Source organism: Pan troglodytes, chromosome 20, assembly GCF_028858775.2.
Source record: "Pan troglodytes isolate AG18354 chromosome 20, NHGRI_mPanTro3-v2.0_pri, whole genome shotgun sequence".
Classification (NCBI taxonomy): domain Eukaryota; kingdom Metazoa; phylum Chordata; class Mammalia; order Primates; family Hominidae; genus Pan; species Pan troglodytes.
Genome location: NC_072418.2, coordinates 11,984,525 through 12,007,079, shown reverse-complemented (window position 1 = coordinate 12,007,079; position 22,555 = coordinate 11,984,525). Strand labels below are relative to the sequence as shown.

At 45.2% G+C, this 22,555-nt stretch overlaps 1 protein-coding gene and 2 pseudogenes across 1 annotated transcript; all 3 read left to right on the top strand.

Annotated features, from left to right (window-relative positions):
• Window positions 1-2,691: 2,691 nt before the first annotated feature.
• LOC100612607 (olfactory receptor 7D4) lies at window positions 2,692-3,630 on the top strand. Its single transcript, XM_003316083.4, has one exon. The coding sequence runs from the start codon at window positions 2,692-2,694 to the stop codon at window positions 3,628-3,630; it is 939 nt and encodes a 312-aa protein (XP_003316131.4).
• An 8,079-nt stretch (window positions 3,631-11,709) lies between these two features.
• On the top strand, window positions 11,710-16,749 carry LOC469117 (olfactory receptor 7E24-like; annotated as a pseudogene).
• A 3,064-nt stretch (window positions 16,750-19,813) lies between these two features.
• LOC101059171 (olfactory receptor 7E24-like) lies at window positions 19,814-21,111 on the top strand (annotated as a pseudogene).
• Window positions 21,112-22,555: the final 1,444 nt, after the last annotated feature.

The window sequence follows — 22,555 nt, the reverse complement described above, 5'->3', positions numbered from 1 at the left end:
AAACCCTGTGATGTCCACGGAGAAGGGGCTGTTGAGGCTGATTTCTTGGAAGGGAGAATGGCTAGACTACTTGCTTAAATAGCCATTGTATAGTGAGCTTTAACTTTGCCTGTATATTACTTGGGTGGATGACTGATGGAGGTTATAGGAAGGGCTACTCTTTGTTGGCCTGGGGCACTGTTTGATATCTTAGCACTGCCCTGGATCACTCTGTGTGGTCTTAGAGTGACCAATCTGCATTGTACAAATGGATGCTCCAAGGTACTGATAGAGCTGTAGGTGCCTTGCAGTGAAGTCCTGGTCACTTCTAGTTCTTTTCACCTACTACCTGACCCAAGAACTTCAGAGGCCCTCAGCCTAGATCAAGCCTCTCTGAATTCTTCTCTGTGACCCTCACTTGCTTGGAAACATCTCCTGCCTCTCCAGAAAGACTTATCCTTCCCCGTCTTTCTTTACCCTTATCCATGATTCTAAGTAGACACCTTCAAGAGACAAGCGTCTGTGTTCCCTGGAATGGAAGGCCATGGTGTATAACAACTAGGGTAGGATGGGTGAGTGAGGGAAAGTGAAGGGCTCAGGCAAGCCCAACATCCAGTCTCCTCTTGACATCGTATCCTCTGGGGAACACGAGGGAAGCATTGAAACCTGCAGGATTCTTTTCCATAATTCCCTTCATTTCACTTGAAGGTCAAGTCTCGTCCTTAAGCTGAGATTGTTAGCAAGACATTGACCTCATTCCTTTACCTCTCCTGGCCTTTGTTTTGCTTCTGCAAAAATATTCCTGAGTTGTTCCCCTCAATTCCAATGATATGAGGAATCCCCAACCTTGTTCCCTTGTCCTTAGTTTTGCCTGCCCTAAATCCATCTTTCCCTCCAGGCCCCAGGGAGAATTGCAATTCCTATCATGTTACTCCTTTGATTGCGGTTCCTTCACAGCCCCATCCTTTATGGATTATACTTTTCAAAGTTCTTAGACATGTCATCCCTGCCCACCTCTCCAACATCATCCTCATCGTTTCTATCTAACACTTTGTACTTAAGCAGCAGCAAAGGGCTAAGAGAACTCTGTCCCGTGCTGCTTCTTGCTTCTAGGCATATTCCCTTGCTTATATCTCTGCCAGAAATGCCCCTGTGCAACCCTTCACCTGGGTAACTCCTTGCCCAGGTATTCCTTCCTCCAGGACTCCTTCCATGAATGCATTACTCCAGGCTGGATTGAGGGTTCCTCTCTACTCCAATCTGTACATCGTTTTATTTTAGCACTTAATTCACTGTGTTACAATGATCTGTTTCTGAATCCATCTTCTGGAAGGTGGAACCATTAGAAAAAAAAGACCACATCATTAATCTTTGTATCCCCAACAGCTAACACTTAGCCTGGCCCAAAGAAGACCCTCTTGCAGAATGGCTGTTAGCACTTTTTCAGTGATTGACAACCTAGTTGTCAACCTAGTTCAATTCTTCTGTACTTCCCAGCACGGCTCAACAAAAATTATGCACCAGGCCACGTGCTGTGGCTCATGCCTGTAATCCCAGCACTTTGGGAGGCCGAGGTGGGCAGATCACCTGAGGTTGGGAGTTGAAGACCAGCCTGGCCAACATGGTAAAACTAACTAGTTTTTGTAAAAAACTAGCTAGTTAGTTTTGTATTTTTACAAAAACTAGCTGGCCATGGTGGTGCACACCTGTAATCCCAGCTACTCAGGAGGCTGAGGCAGGAGAATCATTTGAACCCGGGAGGCAGAGGTTATAGTGAGCCGAGATTGCGCCACTGAACTCTCCAGCCTGGGTGACAGCTCAAGACTCTGTCTCAAAAGAAAAGAAAACAAACAAAAACCCAACAACAACAACAAAATTGTGCACCAACACTAGACACTAGAAACAGATTAGGACATATTTATTATGTGGATGGAAAAAGAGAATCATATAAGTGTCAAATGACTGTATCTTTCTGGTCTCTAATTTTGAAACCCTGGTTCTAAGGTAGAAAGTTTTTAATGTGCGGTCAACTTCTTAAGATGAATGTTATTACTGGTAATGTCATGACCTATTTGAATCAGAATTTGGCTGCCACCATAATTCCAAGTGGGACTTAAGGCAACAAGTAACCCTTCCTTCCTTCCTTTCCTTCCTTCCTTCCTTCTTTCCTTCCTTCCCTTCCTTCCTTCCTCCCTCCTTCCCTCCTTCCCTCCCTCCCTCCCTTCCTCTTTTCTTCCTTGAAAACCTAAATCCACTCATCTTGCAATATTTTGCCTAGCTATGATCTCTGCTTTCATATTTTCTCACTGCTCAGACATAGTTGTCTGACCTTCTTCAGTCTTAGTTGTGTCTTAGACAAGGAAGATGACCCTGATCTTTTCTTAAGTTCACTGAACCTTATATGTGTTAGAGCAGGTGCAGACCATTTTATCTAAGGTCTAAAGTTGTTCTTAGTAGATTTGATGATTCTAAAGCAGAGAAAAAGGGAATGGGTAAGCCTCTGAGAGGCCAATGAACAGGGGTTAGTCAATGTCATGAAATGTTGCCCATAACAAATGACAGAATGTAGGATTCCTAAGTTTTGCAATTTTAAAGCTTTTGTATCCAATTATTCACCTCAAGAAATAAAAAAGCAGAGAGATTTTGGAGCCTGTTCAGCATCTATTTCAAGTTTCTTCCCTTCCTTAACTGTCTAGCTGATGTGTCAGCAACATGGACTTGGGAAATCAAACAAGAGTTTCAGAATTTTTACTCCTGGGATTTTCCCAAGACCTAGAGGATCAACAGTTGCTCTTTGCACTGTTTCTGTCCATGTACCTGGTCACCGTTCTGGGGAACCTGCTCAGCATCCTGGCCATCAGCTCTGACTCCCACCTCCACACCCCCATGAATTTCTTCCTCTCCAATCTGTCCCTGGCTGACATCGGTTTCACCTCCACCGCAGTCCCCAAGATGCTGGTGAACATCCAGGTGCAGAGCAATGCCATCAGCTATGCAGGCTGCATCGCCCAGATGTATTTTTTCATGGTTTTTGGAGGCATGGACACATTTCTCCTCACCGTGATGGCCTATGACCGGTACGTGGCCATCTGTCACCCCCTGTACTACCGTGTCATCATGAACCCCCGCCTCTGTGGCCTGCTGGTTCTTGTGTCCTGGTTCCTCAGCTTGTCATACTCCCTGATCCAGAGTCTGTTGATGCTGCAGGTGTCCTTCTGTACCAGTTGGGTCATTCAGCACTTTTACTGTGAGCTTGCTCAGGTCCTCACGCTTACCTGCTCAGACACACACGTCAATTACATCCTGCTCTACGTGGTGACCGGCCTTCTGGACTTTGTGCCCTTCTCAGGGATCCTTTACTCCTACACCCAAATTGTCTCCTACATCCTGAGAATCTCATCCACAGATGGGAAACACAAAGCCTTTTCTACCTGTGGATCTCATCTGTTTGTGGTTTCTTTATTCTATGGGACAGGCCTTGGTGTGTATCTTAGTTCCAATGCATCGTCCTCTTCCTGGTGGGGCATGGTGGCCTCGGTCATGTACACTGTGGTCACCCCCATGCTGAACCCCTTCATCTATTGCTTGCGGAACAGGGACATCAAGAGGACCCTAGAAACACTGCTTGGGAGAATGCTGTATGCTCAATGACGGGGACATTGGTCCTGGGCTTCTGAGTTGGCAGAGGTAGCAGCAGTGAGCTAAAGAAATTCTGGACCAGCCTGGGCAACATAGCAAGACCCTGTCTCTACAAAAAAAAAATAAAATTTAGCCAGGCATGGTGGTGTGTACCTGTGGTCCCAGCTATTCAGGAGGCTGAGGTGGGAGGATCCCTTGAGTCCAGGAGGCTGAGGCTTCAGTGAGTCGAGATCATGCCACTGCACTCCAGCCTGGGCAATACAGCCAGACCCTGTCTCAAAAACAACAGCAACTAAAGAAATTCTGCCTGTAGGCCAGGCGCAGTGGCTCACACCTGTAATCCCAGTGCTTTGGGAGGCTGAGACAGGAAGATCACTTGAGACCAGAAGTTCAAGACCAGTCTGGGCAACAAAGATAGTAAAATGTCTCAAAAAAAAAATTCTGCCTCTTAATCTCATGGAATTTGTTTCTCTGTTTCTCTGCCTTTGGTCAACATTACCTTGTGAGTACTGTGAGTACTTTGTATGAGTCTTATACAAAGAGACTTCTCTGTTATCCTTCAGTTCTACCCTTTCATCTCCTCCTTTTACATTTTCCACAATTGCACCTCAGCTTGGTGTTTGTAGATTTGTTTGTGTTGATTCCTGAGGGTTAATACAACAAGTACTCAACTCAGACATTGTTGGATAAAAGTTATGAAATAGTTCATTTTACCATTAACCATTGCTAGCTCTTATCAAGTTCATTCATTTGACGATCTTTTCTTAAACCTTTCTCAATGATCCTTTGACAGTATTTATTGGACCTTATAGTGTGCCAGGCTGTTCTAGGTGCCTGGGATACAGAAGTGAAAATAAATTTTTGCCCCATAGAGTTAAATCTGCAATCTTAGAATGTTATCAGATCATGTTATATGTTCAAACTTAAAATAGATTGATGGGTAAATAATTTATTTCCTTATTAGTGAGGTTGAACATTTCTCCATATGTTTGTTTAGTACATTTCTAAAATAAGCTTTGATAGCCTCTAAAATAAAGAAAATAGGGAGACCCTTTCTTTACAAAAAAAAAAAATAGGCTGGGCGTGGTGGCTCACGCCTGCAATCCCAGCAGTTTGGGAGGTCGAGGCGGGTGGATCACCTGAGGTCAAGAGTCTCAAAAAAAAAAAAAAAAAAAAAAAGCCAGCTATTGTAGTGTTCACCTATAGTCCCAGCCACTTGGGAGGCTGAGGCAGGAAGATCACTTGAGCCCAAGAGTTTGAGCATGTAGTGAGCCGTGATGGCGCCACTGCACTCTAGCCTCAGAGACAGAAAGAGACCCTGCTTAAAAAAAAAAAAAAAAAAAGGCCAGGTACGGTGGTTCACACCTGTAATCACAGCAATTTGGGAGGCCAAGGTGGGTGGATCACCTGAGGTCAGGAGTTTGAGACCAGCCTGACTAACATGGCAAAACCCCATCTTTACTAAAAATACAAAATTAGCTGGGTGTGGTGGCCCGCACCTGTAATCTCAGCTACTCGGGAGGCTGAGGCAGGAGAATGGCTTGAACCTGGGAGGCAGAGGTTGTGGTGAGGTGAGATAGCGCCACTGCACACCAGCCTGGGCAACAAGAACAAAACTCCATCTCAAAAAAAAAAAAAAGAAAGAAAGAAAAAAGAAAATGTATCACCAGAAACAGACAAACCATCTGCCCAGAATTTTAGGTCTGATCGTGCTGTATTTTGTCTAGTTGCCTAATTTCGCAGGTGAATTCACAGAGGCCCAAAACAGGAGTTTAGACAGTAACAGCACCTGGCTGAATGTAGAAACATCTTCAAATATGGTGCCAGCAGCGAGCACTAGCTTATGATTCAGGAGAGTGAGAACTGAATCACAGAGTTGCCAGAATCTAGGTATATAGTGCTGAGCAGCTTCAGATGCTGCAAATCCACTAGGACTACGGGATCTCTTCCTAAATGTTCATTTTAATATCTCCTCCACCATAAAACAAGTACCTTGGTGTAAGGTGAGATTATGGAGGGATATTCCAACAAGAAATTGGATAATATGTCTTTGGATGATGCTGTTTGCCAAGGCACTGTGGCAGGAAAGGCAAACGTAAGTACATAAATAAATATTCATTTCAGTAAAGATGAATTGCTGCCTACCCTGGGGTGCAAAGTGTCTGATGTAATCAACTTGCCACCATGTGGTCCTCGAGGAATATGACTATTTAGAGGCCATATACTGACATCCAAAGATGAGCCCAGCAACTCTTCAATTTCAATGCTCTAAATCTGAAAACAGGCTTAAGTATGAAAACTGGTAGAAGACAAGTTCAATATGCTATTACACCATGTGGTCCTTAAGAAAGTCATGTCATTTTACAATAGAAAAACACTTAAACTATAAGTATGTATTATGAAACAAGGCACAAAAATGAAGTTTTTAAATAAAACCCAAATATGATGTTTAATGTCCTTTTTTTTTTTTTTTTTTTTTTTTGACGGAGTCTTACTCTGTTGCCAGGCTGGAGTGCAGTGGCGCGATCTTGGCTCACTGCAACTTCTGCCTCCTGGGTTCAAGCTATTTCCCTGCCTCAGCCTCCTGAGTAGCTGGGACTACAGGCGCCCACCACCACGCCCAGCTAATTTTTGTATTTTTAGTAGAGACGGGGTTTCACCATGTTGGCCAGGATGGTCTCCATCTTTTGGCGTCATGATCTGCCCGCCTCGGCCTCCCAAAGTGCTGGGATTACAGGCATAAACCACCGCGCCTGGCCTAATGTACATATTTAAAGATTAAATGTGCAGTGATCATTAAAAAACAAGAAAACTAGTAGAAGAATCATGATTTTCAATGGTGGTGGCTGACATCTGACTTCTGCTGACTTGATCATGATATTTTTGGATATGTAGGTCAAACAATACACTCGACGTCTGCTCACCTACAATCTGTTGCCATCACCACAAATCCCTGTGGGTCATGGACCCTGTTTACCATTTTAGACTTGCTGCCTGATAGCCTACCTTGCCTCTCACTTTTAGTGTTGTCATTTGAGCTTGGAACTCAAGATACTAGTAAAAAAATATATACAACCTCTGTTTTAGGCTGGGCGCGGTGGCTTACGCCTATAATCCCAGCACTTTGGGAGGCTGAGGCAGGCAGATCACTGGAAGTCAGGAGTTCAAGACTAGGCTGGTCAATATGGTGAAACCCCATCTCTACTAAAAATACAAAAGTTAGCTAGGTGTGGTAGCGTGCACCTGTAGTTCCAGCTACTCAGGAGGCTGAGGCAGGAGAATCACTTGAACCTGGGAGGCGGTGGTTGCAGTGAATACCTTGGTGTAAGGAGAGATTATGCAGGGATGTCCCAAGAAGCAATCGGATATGTGTCTTTGGATGATGCTGCAAATCATCATCCAATGCAGTGAGATTGCGCCACTGCACCCCAGCCTGGACGACAGAGTGAGACTTCATCTCAAAACAACAACAACGACAATGACAACAACAAGAACACCTCTGTTTTACTATGACAGTTAACGGTGCTATGTTTAAATATCCAAGAGTTGGAACAACAGTTTTGAAAATTCTGATTTTCAATGGACTAAGATGGCTTTAACGTTTTCCTCAGCTTTACAAAACGAGCTAGGTTTCTTCCTGATTACAGAGCCCTGACCTTTTTTTAGAGCATTTACTTTAAAAAACTTGTGATTGCAAATTATTTATCTGCTCCCTTGAAAGGGAGATAAATCATTTTTAAGTCTCATGCCTTTTTTTTTTTTATGAGACTGTCTGTCACTCTGTCACCTAGGCTGGAGTGCAGTGGCATGATCATAGCTCATTGCAGCCTCGAACTCCTAGGCTCAAGTGATCCTCTTGCCTCAGACTCCCAAGCAGCTGGGATTACAGGCATACAGGCCACCATGCCTGGCTAATTTTTTTTTTCCTGGTAGAGATGGGGTCTTGCTACGTTGCCCAGGCTGGTCTTGAATTCCTTGGCTCAAATGATCATCCCACTTTGGCCTCCCAAAGTGCTGGGATTACAGGTGTGAGCCATCACGCCCTGCCACATCCCAGTTGTATAACCCAGGAATGTCTTTCTCAAGGACCTGGTTGCCATCCCTTTGAAATGTAATTATTAATAAAAACAACATCCCTATCTTTCAGCTTCTTTGGGAGGGTAGGAGCCTTCTGTAAGTGACAATTAGTGAACACACATGGCCAAATCACACTGGACAACCTCCTCCCTAACGTCTTCCTGGGCTTTTCCATTAGCTCACTCCAGCATTTGAAAATCCTGTCATTTTTGTTTCAGTAGAGTTGAGTTCAATCTCTTTTCCCTAATGCAATAGTCTTTTTTTTTTTTTTTTTTTTTTTTGAGATGGAGCATCCCTCTGTCGCCAAGCTAGAGTGCAGTGGTGCAATCTTGACTCACTGCAACCTCTGCCTCATGGGTTCAAGTGATTCTCCTGCCTCAGCCTCCTGAGTAGCTGGGACTACAGGCATCCGCCACCATGCCCAGCTAATTTTTGTATTTTTAGTAGAGACAGGGTTTCACCATGTTGGCCAGAATGGTCTCAATCTCTTGACCTTGTGATCCATCTGCCTCGGCCTCCCAAAGTGCTGGGATTACAGGCGTGAGCCACATTGCCTGGCCTCCCTAAGGCAATAGTCTTGACCCTTATTGCAATTGTCTTGAATAAAGTCTTCTTTGCCAGCTTGACCCCATGTGATGTAATTTTTCTTTGACACGATCAATGACTTTCCACACTTCATAGCAAATTTCTACCAACTGATATATGGTTTTGGCGATGGAATTACCCAATGTCTTGCTAGTTTAAATCAATAACATGACATTCTGCAAAGGACTTTGGACTGCAAAGAGATCAAAGCTCACTGTCTTGATGACTTGCATATGTTTAATTTGGAAGAGAATAGCTGAGTCTGATTGCTACAAAGACTTTCCTTTATAGTACTCAAAACGTGTGAGATCACAGAGAAGGTAACGATATTGAAAGAGGAATCAGGCCCGGAGCAGTGGCTCACACCTGTAATCCCAGTACTTTGGGAGGCCGAGGTGGGCAGATCACGAGGTCAAGAAATTGAGATCATGCTGGCCAATATGTTGAAACCCTATCTCTACTAAAAATACAAAAAAAATTACCTGGGTGTGGTGGTGGACGCCTGTAATCCCAGCTACTTGGGGGGCTGAGGCAGGAGAATCACTTGAACTTGGGAGGTGGAGGTTGCAGTGAGCCGAGATGGCGCCGCTGCACTACAAGCCTGGTGACAAAGCAAGACTCCGTCTCAAAAGCAAAACAAAACAAACAAAACAAAACGCAAAAATAAAAATAAAAAAGAAAGAGGAATCAAGACTAACTTGATAGTAGAGCCCACTACACACCTAGTTTCTACGCTATGACCTACTGCTCCTAGGCTACAAACCCGCACAGCATGTCACTGTGCTGAATACTGTAGGCAATAGTAGTGCAATGGTATTTGTGTATCTAAACATAGAAAAGGTACAGTTAAAATATAGTTTAAAGGTACAGTCTAAAAGACAAAAGAAGGTCCACCTGTTTAGGGTACTTACCATGAATGGAGCTTGCAGGACTGGAATTGATCTGGGTGAGTCGTTGAGTAGGGGGTGAATGTGAAGGCCTAGGACATTACTGTACATCATTATAAGACTTTAGAAACACTGTACACTTAGGCTACACTAAATTTGTAAAAAATATTTTTCTGTTTTCAAGAATCAACCTTGCTTACTGTAACATTTTCACTGTTTAAAAAAGGCTTTTGACTGTTTTGTGATAACACTTAGCTTAAAACACAGATTGTACAGCTGTTACAAAAGTTATTTTCTTTCTTTCTATCCTTATTCTATAACTTTTTTCTATTAAGATTTTTTTTTTTTTAGTTAAAATTTTTTTTCTGTTAAAAACTATGACACATAGCCAGGAGCTGTGATTCACACCTGTAATCCCAGTACTTTTGGAGAGTCAGGAAGAGATTCACTTGTGGCCAGGAGTTTGAGACCTGCCTGGTCCACATAGCGTGACACAGTCCCTAAAAAAAAAAAAAAAAAACACCAAAAAATGAAGATACGAACACACATTAGCCCAGGCATACACAGGGTCAGGAGCATGAATACAACATCTCCCACCTCCACATCTTGTCCCACTGGAAAGTCTCGATGCCACTCATGGAGCTGCCATCTATCACAACAATGCCTTCTTCCAAAATACCTCCTGAAGGACCTGCCTGAGGCTGTTTCCAGTTAATTTTTTAAAATATAAAAATAGAAGGACGACATGAATGATAGACTGGATTAAGAAAACGTGGCACATATACACCATGAAATACTATGCAGCCATAAAAAAGGATGAGTTCATGTCCTTTGTAGGAACATGAATGAAGCTGGAAACCATCATTCTGAGCAAACTATTGCAAGGACAGAAAACCAAACACTGCATGTTCTCACTCACAGGTGGAAATTGAACAATGAGAACACTTGGACACAGGATGGGGAACAGCACACACTAGGGCCTGTCATGGGATGAGGGGAGCGGGGAGGAATAGCATTAGGAGATATACCTAATGTAAATGATTAGTTAATGGGTGCAGCACACCAACATGGCACATGTATATATATGTAACAAACTTGCACATTTTGCACATGTACCCTAAAGCTTAAAAGTATAATAAAAAATAAATTAAAAAATAATAAAAAATAGAAGGACAACACTCTAAAATAATGATTAAAAGTATAGTAAATACATAAATCACTAACATGGTCATTTATGATGACTGTCAATCATTACATACTACCTAGAATTATATGTGCTACAGTATTATGTAACTGGCAGTGCAGTAGGTTCGTTTACACAAGCATCATCACAAACGTGGGGAATACATTGTGTTATTGTTATGGGATCTTTAGGGTTTCACTTTTCTGTCTGGAAAGCTCTGTGGCCAGTGGTGCCTTTGCCTGAATTCTTGTCTTGCATCCAGGAAGAATGAGGTACGCAGGCAATTGGAGGGTGAACAAGATGAAGAGGAGCTTTATTGAGTGTTACAACAGCTTAGAGGAGACCCACAGTGGGTAACTGCTCTCTGTAGGCAGGTCTTCTGGTGGAGTGTTCAGCTCTCAGCTGAGATGGGGCCCTGGAGAGGGTGGCTCCTCCCTGCTAACAGGTGGTCTGGTCATCTCTCCATCCTCTGCCCTGCTCTGGCTGAGCCCGGGGCTTTTATGGACCTCAGAGGGGAGGAAGCACATGCTGATCGCTCCACGGGCAGCCATGGGTGGGCCAGAGGAGGCAATACAAGTCCCCACTCCATCCATGAGACTGGCATCATGGTGTCTAGCCTTCAGGCCTTCCATGGCCTGAAGGTAGGGTCTTACTGGGGACCTGCCCCCTTTTATCCAGAACTCTGTATCCCACTGCCATTTATGGTCCCAGAGCTGGTCCCAACCCCTCTCCGAGACTGCAGGAGGCACCAGAAGGGAAAGAGGCCAGGCTGTGGGAGCAGACACTGCCAAGCCTGCAGTGATTGGAGGGTCCTTCCCAGGCCCCCGAGGGTGGAGGCTGCAGATATGCCTGGGTCCTGTGCCTGGGAGGGCAGTGGCAGCTACACCCCGGGAGCTCCTGCCATGCCAACTCGGGAGGGTTGGGGCTCCCACTTGTCCCTGGCTCCTTCCTGCTCCATGGAGTGGGAGCCCCAGGTCTGCAGCTGTGGGTCAGTCGGCTACAGCTGCCCCCGGGAGAGCAGATCCTGTCTGCTCCTGCCCGCCTCCAAGAGCACAGGGAGGCTCGGAACCACAGCCAGATTGGGCAGCTGTAGCCCCACCCAGGAGAGCACAGGCTCCTGCCTGCTCTGTGGAGCTGGAGGCCTGGGTCTGCATCCATGGATTGGGCGGCTGCAACAGCACCTGGGGAGCTCCAGCCCCAGCTCATAAGGGATGGGCGGGGCTCCCTCTGGCTCCATGGAGTTTGCAGCCCCAGCTGCCCCTTTTCTGCTGCAGCTGGCCTGATGGCAGCAGCCACTGCTATCATTATGATGTCACAATGGCTATGACATTACTAGGCTATAGGGATTTTTCAGCTCCCTTAAAATCTTACGGAACCACCACTGTGTATGTAGTCTGGTCATTGAAACATCCTTACGCGGTGCATTACTGAAATCTTGAAACTTGAAATACCCATAATATCTTGGGCAATGTCAGGGAAATGCACTAATGGGAAGGGCAGTCCCCAAACTGTAAACACAAAGAAAAACAATGATGACACATTGTGGACCGGCAAGATGATCCCTTGATAACTGAGTGGAAATCGGAAGCTGCAGGGGAGATTTGTTGTTCTCAGGCATAGAGTGGCTGCGGGTTGGCCTGATGTCAATGGCAGGACTCTACAGGGGTAAGAGAATCCAGGGAGGCTTCTGTGCACTGCTTGGTCAGGTGGGTACTCAATGTAGAAGAAGTTCTGCCCAAGTGCCAGTTTTTCCTTCCAGACATTTTTTTTTTTTTGGAATTTTTTGGTTGTGATCATAGTGGTGTGATGAATTGGGGATTATGCTGGATATCTGCAGAGTGTTGCTGTGCTTAGAGTACAAAACCCTGACAGAGGATGAAGCCTGCGGGTGGCGCCTAAGACCCTTCCAAGGGTCCCTGCCTCCTAGTTTTCATGCCCGAGTGTCATCTCCTCTCCTTGAGTGTGGGCTGGACTCCGTGAGTAGCTTCTGATGACAAGAATATGGGGATCTCTGTGTTCTGATTGAAGGTTGAAACAACAGTAGTTTTTTTTTTAACTGCCACTCTGTGGCCCTGTTGCTTGATGTTTTAGAATAAAAAAAAACTATTATTTATTTTTGCATAATGAAGTATTGAACAATCCATTGCTTGATATTAATGGGAGTTAACTGCTCCATCAAGAGGACTAGAATAGACATTTCTCTAAAGAAGATAAACAAATAGACAATGAGCATACAAAATGGCCGGGTGCAGTGGCTCACGCCTGTAATGCCAGCACTTTGGGAAGCCAAGCTGGGTGGATTGCTTGCAGTCAGGAGTTTCTGTTCTGAAAGAGAAATATATTGATGCATGATGGTGGTGGTTGCGCAACACTGTGGATGTACTTAATGCCAGCAAACTGTACAGTGAAAAGTGGTTAAAATGGTATTGGTTACCATTTTGAAGAGGATAAATGGTAAAATGTTACTTACCATTTTGTATAAACCTATATTTATAATTTTTATATTGAATGTGGTATATTTTGCCAGGATAAAAATATGAAAATTTTAAAAAGATGCATCCTTGAAAAAGAAAAAGAAATGAAAGAAGTGAACGATGAACACAAGCTTTCTCCTCATTAGAGGAAGAGCCCGAAAGTTCCTGGGGACGTTCATTTTTTCTGCTTTATCTTGCATTAATGAGGAAGTCCTTAAAGACTGGGGAACTTGGGCCAGTTTGGCTAATGAGGAGCTCTGTGCCTTGAGCCCCCAAGGCCATAGGATAGTAAATACTCAGCCTGTGCCTCCAGCCCTGCAGTGTGAGCTTCCAGTCCAGTGGGCTCCACACCTGTCGTCTGCATCAGGAGGCTCATGTCTGACCCTGTCTTCCTGCCAGTCCTGAGGACGGAGCCTGAGCCTCCATCGTGCACCACACAGGGAGGACAGCGGACCTGCTCTCCGTGGTCATGGCCCAGCAGAGGGGAAGCGCAGCTCAGTGAGTGCTGAGGGATGGTCGGGAGCCTTGTTTCCTTATCCTCAGGACAAACAGGACAGTGGGGTGGCAGATGGGAGGAAACCCACGTGCAAAATGTCAGTTCAGACGACCGTGGAGTTTATGTTCTGGGTTGTGATTGGTCTCAGAAATCTCATTCAAAGTTTAACTTTTCTTCCACACTGGTTCAACTTCCCAAAGACATCTCACTCGTAATATCATGTTCCCTAAGCATGCCAAAAGGATTATGAAGGTGATGATGAGGATGAGGAGGAAGACGATGGTCACCAGGCTATCATGAACTTTTACTGAGGACTTCTTGATGTTCTATGAAGCCTGTTCTCTTTCATCTGCTTAGTCTTCCCTGAATTATACCTGCCGCATTATTCTTAATTATAGAATAGGAAAGGAGCCGTTTAAGTCCAGACACATGGCATTGGGCCAGGCCTCTCTCTGAGTCCAACCTGCCCTCTCAAATCCCTGTCAGTCCTGGCAGATGCCCTTGCTCACTGTGCCCTTCCCTTGGGGGGGGGTTCCTGGTAGACCACAGCTAGACTAGAGGGTGCTACATTCACAGTATCACGTATAGAAAGGGCAGCTGAGATCACATCAAAGATCCCAGAAAGAACTGGCACAGGATCATTCAGGGTGCATCTCTCCCTTTCCCCCGTTCCTGGCTTTCCTTGCGGCTCTCCACCTCCTCAAAGGAGACATAAAATCAGGGTCTTGGCTCCATTTCTATTCAGGAAGCTGGAACTCGTTTCTAAATGCACCCCAGAAGTGCCTGTAGTTAAGACCTCCCACCTCTGCTTAAGACTTTCTGAGAGCTGAACAATAATGAAGAAGGGTAGTGCCTGCGCCTCAGAGACTGACCATTTAGTTTTGAATCTGCCCATTTCCCTGAACTCTGTGACACGGGGTGAGATCTCTGTGTCTCTGAGACTCAGCACTATCATCTAAGCTGATATCTAGTTGACCCAACTACAGTGAGTGATGATTCAACAGATCATGGGTGTTCTCTGCTGATCTCTATGTGATGGATACATAAAAGCAAAGTGAATTTTGATATTCTTATTACTATTTTAAGCTTAATCTTCATACAATTGAACTGAAATGTCCTCTGGCCTGAAGTTACAGTTCTCTACATCCCTGACAGGACATTTGACATTTGCGCCTATCTAAGTAAGTGCTGAGTATTATGAGAGGAATGTTTGCATCTCTTTCGTTTCTGATCCCCCAGAGCCTATATCTTGCCAGTCCCAAAGGAGGCATCAAAAATAAAGTTCCCCGTTAAATACTGGATAGGCCCTTCCTTGGATCACAAAAAATTGGCTGTGATTAGTGTGACCTCAACACAGTTGGTGGTTTCTTGTCTGTCCTTTCATCCCTTTAGGAATGTCTAATAAAATGAGATACAAGATAACACCTGTTTATGTCTATGTCACAGACACAGGGACCTTAGAATTCCATTTAATAGCATCTGCAATGTTCAAGTACCTAAATACCATCGCAGAGATTTTTGTAGCTATATCAGAATGAAGAAAGGCACAAAGAGAACAGGGCAGGTAGACCTGATTCTCGTGCTTAGACACAATTTTGAGTTTCGCATCATTCCAGGCTAAAATAAAATAAAGAGAAAATGTTATTAAACTTCATTATTATTTAGTGATGACACATGCATTACACATTATCGATAGCTGTGTGGTCGCTGAAGGCCTACGATTATGTGCAACAAAGCTTTCTTATCAAAACCCAAAGAAAACATGAGCCAAGGACAAGAGCTATATATTAAATAAATTTGGAAACATAGCTCCTATATTTGAGTGTGCATTTACTTGTGTGAAGAAATGATGTCAGAAAACCTAAGAATGATAAAAAATATGAAAAGTAATTGGCATGTAAAAAGGTCTTCTGATTATGAACTAGCAGGCCTGTTTTAGTTTCTAGATAATGTGCTCCTAGCTCTTGTATAGTGTTTATAAATATTCTACATCCAAGGAGTTTGTAGCACAGTGTCAGAATAAAATGAATTATATTTCACTGCTTCTTAATTTCTTTTAATTAAATTGGGCTTTTTTTTTCTTAGAGAAGTACATTTCTTATTTTTTTTTCTGAAAAGACTAGGCCATGTTTTATTGCAATCATGGATTTGTTATATATTACGTCCTTGATCTTTTAACATTCTTCAGTGGATTTTCTCTGAAGTAGGTATATACAGAAAGAGTTGAATAGCAAAAAAGTAAATCATGTAATAATTCTGAGATTTTTGGGTTTCTCACAACGGAGAAATATTGCTGAGGGTGTATGGTCTTCAAGTGTGAAAATGTTACTTGTGAATTGCTCGTATCCAAAATATGCACACAGCAGTAAGTGCTGATTTATGTCTTTTATTTTTTCAACCCTCTTTTCTTCTCAAGGTTTCCAAGTTACACAGACTCGCAGAATCTCACAGGTGTCTTAGAATTTCTCTTCCTGGGACTCTCAGAGGATCCAGAACTGCAGCCCGTCCTCGTTGGGCTGTTCCTGTCCATGTACCTGATCACGGTGCTGGGGAACCTGCTCATCATCCTGGCCATCAGCTGTGACTCCCACCTCCACACCCCCATGTACTTCTTCCTCTCCAACTTGTCCTTGGCTGACATCGGACTCACCTCTGCCACCATCCCTAAGATGATTGTTGATATGCAATCTCACAGCAGAATCATCTCCTATGAGAGCTGCCTGATGCAGATGTCTTTATCTATTTTGTGTGTATGAATGACATGGTCCTGACTGTGATGGCCTATGACCAGTTTGTGGCCATTTGTCACCCCCTACGCTACCCAGTCATCATGAATCCCCATCTCTGTGTCTTCTTAGTTTTGGTGTCTTTTATTCTTAGCCTGTTGAACTCCCAGCTGCACAATCAGATTGTGTTACAATTCACCTGCTTCAAGAATGTGGAAATCTTTAATTTTTTCTGTGAGCCATCTCAACTTCTCAACCTTGCCTGTTCTGACAGTGTCATCAATAACATATTCATGTATTTAGATAGTGTTATATTTGGTTTTCTTCCCATCTCAGGGATCCTTTTGTCTTACTATAAAATTGTCTCCTCCATTCTAAGAATTCCATCATCGGATGGGAAGTATAAAGCCTTCTCCACATGTGGCTCTCACCTGGCAGTTGTTTGCTTATTTTATGGAACAGGACTTGGAGCCTACCTCAGTTCAGCTGCGTCCTCTTTCCCCAGGAAGGGTGCGGTCACCTCAGTGATGTACACTGTGGTCATCCCTATGCTGAACCCCTTCATCTACAGCCTGAGAAACAGGGACATTAAAAGTGCCCTGTGGAGGCTGCACAGCAGAACAGTCTAATCTCATTATCTGTTCCATCCTTTCTGTAGTGGGGGCTGAAATATATGGCAAAATCAAACATGTCTATTTGCAAATTCTGTCTCTTTGGTCACATTATTTTTGTTGCTTGTTTGCTTTCGTTTCTCTCCATGTTTCATGTATGAATATTGCTTCCTTTTTTGGGTCTTTAGTTGGAACGGGTGAGTATTCTGGTATCATTTGTTCATCATAAACATCACAAGTGGATCCCATATACCTCAACAGCGTCCTTGTGTCTAGGAGTGTCTGAGCAATGACATTGGTGTCCTGGTGATATCACAACTCACAGCTCCTTTCTGAGCCTCAGATTTCTCTGCAGCAAAGTAAGTGCAATAGCCTTTTTTTCCCCCAAGGCCATGCAATGATTGCGTATCTTTTTATTATTATTATTTTATTTTTATTTTTTTTGAGATGGAGTCTTCCTCTGTCACCCAGGCTGGAGTGCAGTGGCATGATCTCGACTCACTGCAACCTCTGCCTCCCGGGTTCAAGCAACTCTCTGCCTCAGCCTCCCGAGTAGCTGGGATTACAGGAGCCCACCACCACTCCTAGTTAATTTTTTTGTATTTTTAATAGAGATGGGGTTTCACCATCCTGGCCAGGCCGGTATTGAACTCCTAACCTCATGATCCACCCGCCTTGGCCTCCCAAAGTGCTGGGATTACAGGCGTGAGGCACTGTGCCCAGCCGATTGTATATCTTGTGTCATGAACCAGTCAGAGTAGTTTCCCATCAAATGGTAGCTTCTGGTATCACATTTAAAAAATTTAATTTTATGTGCATATTTCCAGAATATATTAGTAATGATGTTATAAGCTGCATGGCTCAGGGTATGATATAAACCATATTTCTATCGAATGATTAATATTTTATCTGTAGAGCGATAATTGCTTAACTGAGAGGCTGTTTGAGGGGATATAGTCAAATGTACTGGCAAGAACAGTATTACAAGCTAGGTGCAGTGGCTCACGCCTGTAATCCCAGTACTTTAGAAGGCCAAGGCGGGTGGATCACTTGAGGCCAAGAGTTGGAGACCAGCCTGGCCAACATGGCAAAACCATGTCGCTACTAAAAACACAAAAATTAGCTGGGCATGGGGGTACACGCCTGTAGTCCCAGCTACTCAGGAGGCTGAGGCAGGAGAATCGCTTGAACCTGGGAGGCGGAGGTTGCAGTGAGCCGGGATCGTGCCACTGCACTCCAGCCTGGGCGACAGAGAGAGACTCTATCTCAAAAAAATAAAAATAAATAAATAAAAAATTAGCTGGGTGTGGTGGCACATTCCTGTAGTCCTAGCTATTCTAGAGGGTGAAGTTTGGAGGATTGCTTGAGCCCAGGAGTTCGAGGTGACACTGAGCTGTGATTGTACCATTGCACTCCAGCCTGGGTGACAGAGGAAGATTCTGTCTCAAAAAATAAGTATATTCTTTTTTCCAATGTGCTGTCATGCTATGTGTCTCAAGTCATAGACTTCTTTCCCTATTTACCTCTATACACCTGCCATCTGGTCTCCCTCAAATACGCTGTCATTTATTTACACACCACAGGTCAATAACATCCTTTCATCCATATTCAATTTCATCTGGTGTATATGAAAGTGTTCTTTATGTCTACTAAAGACAAATCTCATTTTTTTTTTTTTTCGGAGTCTCACTCTGTCGCCCAGGCTGGAGTGCAGTGGTGCGATCTCGACTTACTGCAACCTCCGCCTCCGGGGTTCAAGGGATTCTCCTGCCTCAGCCTCTCAAATAGTTGGGACTGCAGTCGACCACAACCATGGCTGGCTAATTTTTTTTTTTTTTTTTGTATATTTAGTAGAGACGGGGTTTCACTACGTTGGCCAGGCTGATCTCGAACTCCTGATCGCAGACGATCCGCCTGCCTTGGCCTCCCAAAGTGCTGGGACTATAGGCATGAGCCATCGCTCCAGGCCATAAATCTCATTTCTTTAGAGTAGATATTTCTCAGCCAGGGAGTTCCATTGATAAAATGCAGAAGATGGCAACAGACCACTCTTCACGTGCATCTCACGTGATCTATTAGAAAAAACCCAGGCAGCCAGAAAACACTTTTTATTAGAGTGCTCAAGAGCTGGGAACACACAATGATACTATAGAAGCTATATTCTGGACCGGGTGCAGTGACTCATGACTGTAATGCCAGCATTTTGGGAGGCCTAGTTGGGTGAATCACCCGAGGTAAGGAGATTGAGACCAGCCTGGCCAAGATAGTGAAACCCCATCTCTACTAAAAATACAAAAATTAGCCGGGCGTGGTGGCACATACCTGTAGTTTCAGCTATGTGGGAGGCTGAGGCGGGAGAATGGCTTGAACCCCATAGGCAGAGGTTACAGTGAGCTGAGATCATGCCACTGCACTCCAGCCTGGGTGACAGAGTGAGACTTCATCTTAAAAAGTAAACAAATAAAAGAAACTTATATTCTGAAGCTATTTCAGCCTTTCAAGTGAGCAGAAATCAAAACCCCTGGACATTGCCTAAATTCAGCTACAGAAGGGGGCTACATTGCACTGCATGTCCAGGAGCAGTATGGTGGGGTCCACAGAAGGACCCAGCACAGAGGAAGTTCTCCGTCTCCATTGAATCATGTTGAGATATTGTGGTGTGTTAGATCCTACGCTAGAAAACAGAGGAAACTGAGGGCTGGGCGCGGTGGCTCACGCCTGTATTCCCAGCACTTTGGGAGGCCAAGGTGGGCGGATCACGAGGTCAGGAGTTCAAGATCAGCCTGTCCAACATGGTGAAACCCCATTTCTACTAAAATACAAAAATTAGCTGGGCATGGTGGTGCACACCTGTAATTCCAGCTACTGGGGAAGCTGAGGCAGGAGAATGGCTTGAACCCAGGAGGCAGAGGTTGCAGTGAGCCGATTGTGCCACTGCACTTCAGCCTGGGTGACAGAGCAAGACTCCATCTCACAAAAAGAAAAAAAGAAAGAAAAAGAAAACAGAGGAAACAGACCTGGTTCTTGATGTCCTTGGAGCCCAAAGTCCTGGCAGAAAATGGGGCCTGTGTGATGAGCAGCATCTGAGATGTTCCCAAGGACATCCCAACTCCTGGTTTTCATACCCTTGTGCAATCTGCTCCTATTTAGTGTGAGATGCACCTGGTGACTGATTCCCAACTACGAGAGTGTGGAAGAAGTGACGCGATGTCACTCTGAGAATAGAACGAAGGACCTCAGCTTTTATTTTGCTGCCCCATCTTGCTTTGCATTGATGGAAGCCAAATGCCATGTGGTCAGCTGCTTTATGCAGAGACCCTTAATGCAAGAAATTGAGGGAATTTTCTGTCTAATGTTTCAGAGCAACCGAATCCTGGTAACAACCTTGTGAGTGAGGTTGGAAGTTGATCCTCTACCTTCCAGCCTTCAGATGACTGCCACCCTGGTCAACACGTTAATTGCCACCTTCTGAGAATGTCTTGTATTTCAGTGACGTATCAGTTATCAAATAACTAAAGTTCAATAAGTAAGGAATATACCATTGTATATTCATTTGGACAAAATACTTAGACCCGGAGATTCACTGAAACAAGCATCAAACATAAGTCTCTGGCACATTAAAGGCCAATCCAATGCAAGGGCTAATAGAAGTGAATTAAGACCTTCTCTGTAACTCCAATATTAAATGGAAACCGGGAAATAGCCAGATTCCTCTCCAACCTGTCCTTGGCTGGCATCGGTTTCCCCTCCACCATAGTCTCCAAGATGATTCTGGACATCCAGTCTCACAGCAGAGTCATCTCCTATGCGGGCTGCCTGACTCAGATATCTCTTTTTGCCGTTTTTGGATGCATGGAAGACATGCTTCTGAGTGTGATGGCTTATGACCGGTTTGTGGCCATCTGTCACCCTCTGGATTATCCAGTCATCATGAACCCATGTTTCTGTGGCTTCCTAGTTTTGTTGTCTTTTTTTCTCAGTCTTTTAGACTCCCAGCTACACAACTAGATTGCCTTACAAATTACCTGCTTCAAGGATGTGGAAATTCCCAATTTCTTCTGTGACCCTTCTCAACTCCCCCACCTTGCCTGTTGTGACACCTTCACCAATGACATAGTCATGTATTTCCTTGCTGACATACATGGTTTTCTTCTCATTTCGGGGACCTTTTCTCTTACTATAAAATTGTCTCCTCCATTCTGAGGGTTTCATCATCAGGTGGGAGATATAAAGCCTTCTCCACCTGTGGCTCTCACCTGTCAGTTGTTTGCTTATTTTATGGAACAGGCTTTGGAGGGTACCTCAGTTCAGACATGTCCTCTTATCCCAGAAAATGTGCAGTGGCCTCAGTGATGTATACGGTGGTTACTCCCATGCTGAACCCCTTCATCTACAGCCTGAGAAACAGGGAAATTAAAAGTGCCCTGCGGCAGCTGCACTGCAGAATAGTCTAATCTCATTATCTTATTATCTGTTCCATTCCTTCCGTAGTGTGAGTTAGAAAAGGCAGCAAGGGGCCGGGCGCAGTGGCTCACGCCTGTAATCCCAGCACTTCGGGAGGCCGAAGTGGGCGGATCACGACGTCAGGATGACCGAGACCATCCTGGCTAACACGGTGAAACCCTGTCTCTACTAAAAATACAAAAAAATTAGCCGGGTGTGTTGGTGGGCGCCTGTAACCCCAGCTACTCGGGAGGCTGAGGCAGGAGAATGGCGTGAATCCGGGAGGCGGAGCTTTCAGTGAGCCAAAATCGCGCCACTGCACTCCAGCCTGTGCGATAGAGCAAGACTCCATCTCAAAAAAAAAAAAAAAAAAAAAGAAAAGAAAAGAAAAGAAAAGGCAGCAAGGTCAAATACAAATAATATAAAAGGATGTACACCTGCGTCCGGAATTGGTGGGTTATTGGTCTCACTGACTTCAAGAATGAAGCCGCGGACCCTCGCGGTGAGCGTTACAGCTCTTAAGGTGGCGCGTCTGGAGTTTGTTCCTTCTAATGTTCGGATGTGTTCGGAGTTTCTTCCTTCTGGTAGGTTTGTAGTCTCGCTGGCTCATGAGTGAAGCCGCAGACCTTCGCGGACCCAAAGAGCAAAGGAACAAAACTTCCACAGTGTGGAAGAGGACCCCAAAGGGTTGCTACTGCTGGCTCGGGCAGCCTGCTTTTCTTCTCTTATCTGGCCCCACCCACATCCTGCTGATTGGTAGAGCCGAGTGGTCTGTTTTGACAGGGCGCTGATTGGTGTCTTTACAATCCCTGAGCTAGACACAAAGTTTCTCCACGTCCCCACCAGATTAGCTAGATACAGAGTGTCGACACAAAGGTTCTCCAAGGCCCCACCAGAGTAGCCAGATATAGTGTCCATTGCTGTATTCGCAAACCCTGAGCTAGACACAGTGTGCTGACTGGTGTATTTACGATCCCTGAGCTAGACGTAAAGGTTCTCCACGTCCCCACCAGACTCAGGAGCCCAGCTGGCTTCACCCAGTGGATCCCGCACTGGGGCTGCAGGTGGAGCTGCCTGTCAGTCCCCGTGCTGTGCGCCCGCACTCCTCAGCCCTTGGGTGGTCGATGGGACTGGGAGCCGCAGAGCAGGGGGCGGCGCTCGTCGGGGAGGCTCGGGCAGCACAGGAGCCCATGGAGGGGGTGGGAGGCTCAGGCATGGCGGGCTGCAGGTCCCGAGCCCTGCCCCGCGGGAAGGCAGCTAAGGCCCGGCGAGAAATCGAGCGCAGCGCCGGTGGGCTGGCACTGCTGGGGGACCCAGTACACCCTCCGCAGCCGCTGGCCCGGGTGCTAAGCCCCTCATTGCCTGGGGCCGGCAGGACCGGCCGGCGGCTCCGAGTGTAGGGCCCGCCAAGGCCACGCCCACCCGGAACTCCAGCTGGCCCGCAAGCGCCGAGCG

Coding starts and splice junctions, on each gene's coding strand:
- LOC100612607 (XM_003316083.4), top strand. CDS start 2,692: ATGGACTTGGGAAATCAAACAAGAGTTTCAGAATTTTTACTCCTGGGA.